The sequence below is a fragment of the Numida meleagris genome, chromosome Z, assembly GCF_002078875.1.
Source record: "Numida meleagris isolate 19003 breed g44 Domestic line chromosome Z, NumMel1.0, whole genome shotgun sequence".
NCBI lineage: Eukaryota > Metazoa > Chordata > Aves > Galliformes > Numididae > Numida > Numida meleagris.
This window is the reverse complement of record NC_034438.1, coordinates 469,279-477,064: the sequence shown is the minus strand read 5'-3', so window position 1 is coordinate 477,064 and position 7,786 is coordinate 469,279. Positions and strand designations below refer to the sequence as shown.

At 48.3% G+C, this 7,786-nt stretch overlaps 1 protein-coding gene across 1 annotated transcript; it reads left to right on the top strand.

Moving 5' to 3' along the window:
- On the top strand, window positions 67-4,147 carry ST8SIA3 (ST8 alpha-N-acetyl-neuraminide alpha-2,8-sialyltransferase 3). The gene is made up of 4 exons (XM_021381394.1): window positions 67-260; window positions 772-894; window positions 2,566-3,123; window positions 3,813-4,147. The coding sequence occupies exons 1-4, from the start codon at window positions 82-84 to the stop codon at window positions 4,093-4,095; spliced, it is 1,143 nt and encodes a 380-aa protein (XP_021237069.1). The 5' UTR covers window positions 67-81; the 3' UTR covers window positions 4,096-4,147.

Here is a 7,786-nt window from a genome sequence, read left to right as displayed (position 1 = left end):
CCGCTTCCGCGCCCGCCGCCCCCGCATGCAGCCCCGCGGCAGCCCCGCCGCACACGCCCAGCCGCGGGGCCGCCTCCCGGCATGAGGAGCTGCAAGATGGTGCGGGTGGCCAGCGTGCTGGGGCTGGTGATGCTCAGCATCGCGCTGCTCATCCTCTCCCTCATCAGCTACGTCTCTCTCAAGAAGGACAACATCTTCGGCGCGCCCCGTGGCGCCGGCCCGGGGGGACCCCGCATGTACATGTTCCACGCGGGATTCAGGTGAGGGCGCGGCTCCGGATGGCCGCCACGGCCCGGCACGGGGCGGGGGCAGGGGGCCGCCCCCACCCGCTCCTGGACTGTCACAGGGGAAGCCCGGGTGGTCTCGGTGGGAAGGCCCCCGGAGCGCCCCGCGGCCCCGGCGACGGCTCCCCCCGCGCCGAGCTGCCCGGGGTCTACCTAGGCCTGCGGGAAGCGGGCGGCCCCGGGACCGCGGGACCCCCGGGCCGGGCGTGGAAACCTCGGTGCGTCGGGGCTGCTTTACAGCCGTGGGCACGGCTTGATACGGCTCGGCACGGCTTGATACGGCTCGGCACGGCTTGGTACAGCCCTGCATGGCTCGGTGCAGACCGGCCCGGCTCGGCTCAGCTCGGCCCGCGGGGAACTGCGCGGCTCCGCCGGCGCTGTCCGTGGTGCTGACGCCGGTCGGGCTCAGCTGGTGACCGCGCGCGGCCTGTGTGTGTCCGTGTTTGTGTGTCCCTGTGTCCATGTGTGTCTGTGCGCACACCTTTAGGTCCCAATTCGCGCTGAAGTTCCTGGACCCCTCGTTCGTCCCCATTACAAATTCGCTGGGCCATGAGCTGCAGGAGAAGCCCTCCAAGTGGGTGTTCAACCGGACAGCGTTTGCGCAGCAGAGGTGAGCCTGCAGCTCATTCCACTTGCCCCCCTCTCACCTTCCCTAGAGTTGCCCCCTCCCCCTGAATATTTGAGAAAATACAATCAGAGACTGCTAAATACTCTGGATTCTGAGTGATTTGCCAACAGTGAGAGATAAAGGCTGAATCAGAGCATTTCCCAAGATGGTTACAGCTATCTTGGAAGAATTGATTAATTCAGAGCAGGACACCAAGCTGCAACATGCATCCTTTTACAAAATGGAACGTGACCCAGTTTCTCAGAGTGCAAGTGAAATTGTCATTTCTTCAAGATAAATAGCTAGTTCCTTAAAACTTGAAACAAATCAGACTGTAGCAGCCATGAAGTGCTATGCTTACGGAGGGCAAAACATGCCCAGCAGTTCTGACCAAGTACAGTGTGGCTTCCAGCTCCACTCTGGATGTGGGGTGGGCAGAGGGTAATTCAGTGGGGCCACCAAGCCCCGACCCCCTGAGATGCCTTCACTGCGCATTGACTTCTGCATTCTGTTCATGGGTTCACGGCCACATTGCATTGTGGCAATGCAAAGACTTTCTTGGTTCCTTAAGCTTCCTCAAAGCTTAGTGTGAAACAAGATGGACTTTTGTTTTCTTCACTATGAAGCGAACATGGTGATGTCTGCCCAGCCTCTTCTATTTAGCAGCTTTACTGCAGTATGTTTATATACAGCAGTAAAGTTGTAAAAGAAACATAAACCCTTTAGCCATTTAAGATGACTACAGCCATCTCGGACTCTGATTTTCTCTTGATGAATACTTGCCATTTTAGAGGGTGCATTGTGACTCTGCTCACATGTCCCACTTGAGGAACCCATCAGCAGCTAAGTGCCATCAAGATGAGATGGCACCTTGCCTGCTCCAGCTTTTCCTTGGGATCTCCCTGGATGGTGCAACAGTGGCCACCCATCAGTATGGCCTCATTCCTGGCACCACCACCTCATCCTTACTAAATAACTCAGTGTCACCCTGCTGTTGATATGAGCTAATGCCTCAGGATCTGCTGCTGCATTTGTCTGTCATCCATAACCCATAATTAGGGGACCCAATGGGACTCCATTAATGCTTAGACATTGGAGGATGTGAGCTGGAAGAAAGGTTGTTTTCCATAAACATGAGCAAATAAAGTGGTATTGGTTTTCTGATTTTATGCTCTGCTGGGGAAACTCCTGAGCAAGGTTGGTTTTGCTTTTTTAAGTATTCCTTATAACCCTTGCAAAAATGTTGACATGTTTGCACAAATAAGACATTAAGAACTTATGTTTACATAAAGGGAGACAGTGACTGTCACTTGTTTTGTGACTCAGATCTTCCTAATGAGCACACAAGGAATATTTGCATTTAAAAAATCAACTGCATTACTGTTAATTCAATGGGATATTTTGGACTTCTTGGTTTTGCTTCAGATATCTCATGGCAAACGCAATATCCATCGTTACCATAGATCCACAGTCCAGTACTGAGAGCTCCCTCGTTCCTACCTGTTTATATTGATTTTAAAGCCATTGCACTGCATTGCTCAGTAAACTGCTATATAACATTTTATAAAGAAAAAATTTAGTCTATCTGGAAACAAATCTCTCTAACACTGACAAAGGGGAAATACAGCTCAATGTTTCCTTTTTTTTTTCTTTTCTTTTTCTATTTTATTTTAGGCAAGAAATTCTTCAGCACGTCGATGTCATAAAAAATTTTTCTTTGACCAAGAATAGTGTTCGGATTGGACAGCTGATGCATTATGATTATTCCAGTCATAAGTATGTTTTTTCTATAAGCAATAACTTCAGATCACTGCTTCCGGATGTGTCACCGATCCTGAATAAACATTACAACGTTTGTGCCGTGGTTGGTAACAGTGGAATCCTGACTGGGAGTCAGTGTGGGCAAGAAATAGATAAGTCTGATTTCGTTTTTCGCTGCAACTTTGCTCCAACTGAAGCATTCCAAAAAGATGTTGGAAGGAAAACCAATCTCACAACCTTCAACCCCAGCATCCTGGAAAAGTATTACAACAATCTTCTGACCATTCAGGATCGCAACAACTTCTTTTTGAGCTTAAAAAAGCTTGATGGGGCCATTCTTTGGATCCCCGCTTTCTTCTTCCACACGTCAGCAACGGTCACAAGAACACTGGTTGACTTCTTTGTAGAGCATCGAGGCCAACTAAAGGTCCAGTTGGCTTGGCCAGGAAATATAATGCAGCACGTTAACAGGTGTGTATTTTTCTCTCACATTTAACTTGTCAAAACATGTATTTCTCCCTATGTGAATGCAACTGTTTTTTTTTTTCCTAGTCATGCCTTATCTGAAAGGTACTGCCTGGCCAGTCAGGACCCGACACTGCTTGCTTTCAGAGCACACGCAGTTCTGTCATTCCTTCAGTAACTGCTCCAGGGTCTGTGCCATCATGGGACTGTTCAGCTGTTCCCACTGTGGCTTCCGCAGAGGCAGAAGGAGTGTGGAGGAGTTGAGTGAGATTCTGCATAAGAAAAGAACCACTTACGGAAGAACTTGCTCTCAGCTAGCAAATAGGGTGCCAGCAGACATCTGCAGAGTGATCTAGGCAAATCTATTGCAATTCATGTGCAGATAATGTTGCCACCTCTTCAGCAAATACACGTGTCTCCAGGAGTCGGGGGATTTGCTTTTCAGATAAGGCGCTGTTTTTCCGGGTGAAAAACAAAAAGCACATGCAGAAGGAGACCTTCAAAGAGAATGCTGATGCATTTCTCTTCTTTGCAGACGGACCCGATCTGCAATCTGCTTATCGGCTGTGAACACTGATGGCCTCCATGCTGTAGCATTTTTGGTGGTCTCCATACTGTAATAATATTCTTTCTTACAACAGCCCCATGATGATACTTGCAACCTATACTAATGTGCCTTTTTTTTTTTTTCACAGATACTGGAAAAACAAACACTTGTCACCCAAGCGGCTGAGCACAGGTATTCTCATGTATACCCTTGCTTCTGCCATATGTGAAGAGATTCACTTGTATGGATTCTGGCCCTTCGGGTTTGACCCCAACACAAGGGAGGACCTCCCGTACCACTACTATGACAAGAAAGGAACCAAGTTCACCACCAAGTGGCAAGAGTCCCACCAGCTGCCTGCAGAGTTCCAGCTGCTCTACAGGATGCACGGTGAAGGACTGGCCAAACTGACCTTGTCGCATTGTGCCTAAGAACCTAAATCTTGAAGTGCCAAATGATTGTCTAAAAAGTGCCCAAATCTGAGTTAAACATTCTTCAGATACAATTCTAAAAAAAAAAAAAAATCCACCCTAAAATACTTTCCATAATATCCAGATGCTTTGTAATCGCCCTTGTCACCACTCATCAAAGAGTTTCAGCACATTTAGCAAATGCAGAAGCACTTATCGAATTCTGTGGATGCTACTCATGCAGCAGCACAGCGAAGTTGAGATATTTTGCTTTTATATATATGCTCTGAAATATGTTTTAAAATCTTTTCATATTTCAGCATTCCAGTACATGCCTCTAAACATCTTATTTCGATTCTTCCTTTCAGATTAGAATTAGGAACTCCAGTTTTATAATGTATCGCTTTTCTTGTACATGTTGCTGTGACTAGCTCAGCATACATAGACTTGTTGTGGCCAACTGAAAAAGCCACCCCCGAGCCCCAGTCCATTGTCATTTACAAGTTCCTCAGTGTGGAACTCCATTTCCATTGCTTGCATATTTTCGTATTTACTGAATTTTACGTTTTTTTAAGAACAGCATGGAGAAGGTCAAAATATGGCTTGCACCTGGCTTCCCCATCTCCCATGTGTGCCAGTGCTGCATGCTGTGGGGGGGTGAGGGATTCCCAGTCCAGTTAACTGTACAGGAAAATGTCCCCCCACCAGCCTGAGAGGGAGATGGAGTGAGGTTAGGACAGCCCAGTTACTGAGAAATGGCCTTGAGAGGGAATTGAGCACTGTGAGAATGTGGAGAGCAGGAGATATGATTCCCAGAGTCCTTGTTTACATAGCTAAGTCCATGGTCAGACAACTGAGTTGGCGGTCTCTTGTTCTGGCCCAGAACAGATGTTTGGGGAGATGGAGCTTCCTAGGTACCTGTGAAGGTCAGGCTGGTTGCGAAAAGGACAAAACTTAGGGTCTCTTGTATTTGAAAATCTTGGCCATGGTGTCTCAGGATAAAGGAGTCTGTAAAGCAACTGTTTTTCTTATTAAAACAAGTATGCTTCAAAGTATTTTAACATTTTTATATTATTCCGTGTGATGCTGAGAACTGACTATACACGGAAGTACGATGCAAAAGGCAACTCAAAACCATACCTTAACAGTGCACATTTTAGTGCACAGCGCCCACGCTTTTTGGGGAAAGCGGCTGCACATGGCATGCAACCAGATTGGGCATATTCCAGCAGGGAGGGAAACGTCACCCCTCTGCACTGCCTGTAAATACGAGATTTTTAAAGCCATCTTGAAAAATGCCCTGTCCTTCCTTGTTTTATTTATTTTCTGGCTTTTACTTTGGCAACGGGCATTTGGAGCTGCAGAGGGGCTCGGATGCTCTCCAACACAGCCAGCCTGGCGCCCACGCCTTCAGGCATGCTGTGCAGGATGCTGATGGCTGCAAAGTTCCCTTCCCAGGGCACGGCCCCACACGAGACCTCAGGCACCGCTGGCTTGCCCCACTGCCTGCGCTCGTCACTGCTCGTACAGCAGAGCATGACTTGAAGCAATCATCCTCATGGAGAGATCGCTGTGTAGCAACGCTAGTGCTGTGCCGTGCGGTGCCGTGTGGTTCATTACTAATATTGCCGTTCGTTATTTGCATTCTAGCAGCAGCAGAGCAGGGGCAGGGAGCACCCACCCCTGCCAGACACCGTTCCCTGGGTGCCGGAGCACACCCCAAGGCAGAAACCGCACAGGGGAGGGAGGGTTCTGTGCCAGTTGTTAATGATGTACCGTGATTAATCATTTCCAGTGCGATTTGCCATTGAGCTGTACTGTAGATGCATGCTGGCTAATCCCTGCATCGCTTTGCAGTTCATGGCGGTGTGCAGACGGGAGCCCTGGGGACAGAGGGGCTGTGGGCTGGGATACGGCGCAGGGCCCCTGCTTAAAGGCAGGTGTTTTAATGAAAAGGCAGGCTGTCCATTTTACGTAGGGAGCGATCATTTCTATTAGCAAATTAAAGAAATATGAACAATTATCATTATTTTTGCTTGAATGGGGATGCTGATACACTCTGTACAATTTTCTGTCTCTCAATGGTGCTTGGCTGCTGCGTGTTGTTTACATGGCACAACAACTTTAACTTAGACGTAAGGGTGTCCATCTGTCCATCTGTCCCGACAGCACTTACCTTCTGCCCATTCAAAATGACTGCTCTAGAGCACCTGTGTTGGAAGATAATCAGTAAAAATTGCAAGCTGAAACCAAAAATTGCCCCAAGATTGTTCTTTAATTTTTCCTATTTTTAAAAAATATAAGCATCTTACCTAATCTCAGTAAAGCTAGGAAGGCTGTCCACTTGTGATCTGTGTTCTCCTGGAGGTGCTGTTCCCAGCCATTGGTTCTTGGGGGTTGAACTAGATTGAGGGGCCTGCAGGAAAGCTGGGGAGGGACTTTTTACAAGGGCATGTAGCAACTGGACAAGGGGAAATAGCTCTAAATTGGAAGAGGGCAGATTTAGACTTGATATTAGGAAGAAATTTGTTGCTGTGGGGATGGTGAGACACTGGCACAGGTTGCCCATAGAAGCTGTGGATGTCCTCTCCCTGGAAGCACTCAAGGCCAGGCTGGATGGGGCTGTGAGCAACCTGGTCTGGTGGGAGGTGTCCCTTCCTATAGCAGGGGGTTGGAACGAGATATAATCTTAAAAGTCCCTTCCAACCCAAACCGTTCTATGATTCTGTGATTCTATTATCCCCTTCCAACCCCTACAATTCTATGATTCTCTGTTGAGATCAATGAAGTTGCATAGACTCTAGTACGCATGGCTGCACCACTGAGTGCACCTACATTGTTGAGAACACCACAGTGGGAAGCTCTTACATGCACGGGCTTTGCTTCACCTCCTTTAGTCAGGCAAATGGGGCACCCCTGTAAATTGCTCCCAGTTGTGGTGCAAGGCACAAGGCAGAGGATCGTGGGGCAGTCTCGGGGCTCTGCTCCCAGGGCAGAGGGACCAGTGCCAGTCCCAAGACATGGCCAATGCCACCGAACTGCATAGAAGTGCAGGGTGTGGAGAAGGAAGCATGGAAACGGCTGCAAATATTTGGAAATGGGAACACAGAAAAATTATTGACAAAGGGCCATATTATATCATTGATTTTTAAGCAAAACTCCCCATCGATTTTTCAGAACCACATTGAACATTTCAGAATCATTGATTTTAATGGGGAGTTCTGCCCCAAAATCAATGGCACAATACAGCCCAAAGTAAATTGCTTCTTAGTATCAATATTTTCTGTCGGAGCTGTTGCAATGTGGAAAACGGTCTTTAAGATGTGCATCCTTTGTTTCCGTGTGTTTTCTTAGATCTCTTTGAATTCTGCTTTCCTTTGGAGTCTGGAGGGGAAGGGCAGTTGTGCTGGCTGGGCCTTCTTCCCAAGCCGTGCTCCCAGGCTGGGTTCTGTGCAGACCCCCGGGTCAGGGTCTCAGTGCTTTGCCTGTTGTCCCTCAGCCCCTAGGAGCCATCCAGGTCATGCTGCTGGAGGTGAGGTGCTGGCACCTGCATCCAGGAGGAGGTGGGGAGGTTGGGGTTTGTCTCAGAGAGGTGGCAACCCAAAGGTGCAGACAAGAAAAAGAATGAGTAATAGATGCTCCTTGAATCAGTGGCTTTTCAGGGTAGGAAATAATGTTTTTGGTAAAAAAGGAAGCGCGCTCCTGCCCGGCG

Bases quoted from the DNA above. Each gene is read 5' to 3' on its own strand.
- ST8SIA3 (XM_021381394.1), top strand. From the start codon at position 82: ATGAGGAGCTGCAAGATGGTGCGGGTGGCCAGCGTGCTGGGGCTGGTG. The intron at 895-2,565 runs GTGAGCCTGCAG...ATTTTATTTTAG, and splicing joins ACAGCGTTTGCGCAGCAGAG to GCAAGAAATTCTTCAGCACG. The intron at 3,124-3,812 runs GTGTGTATTTTT...TTTTTTTCACAG, and splicing joins ATAATGCAGCACGTTAACAG to ATACTGGAAAAACAAACACT.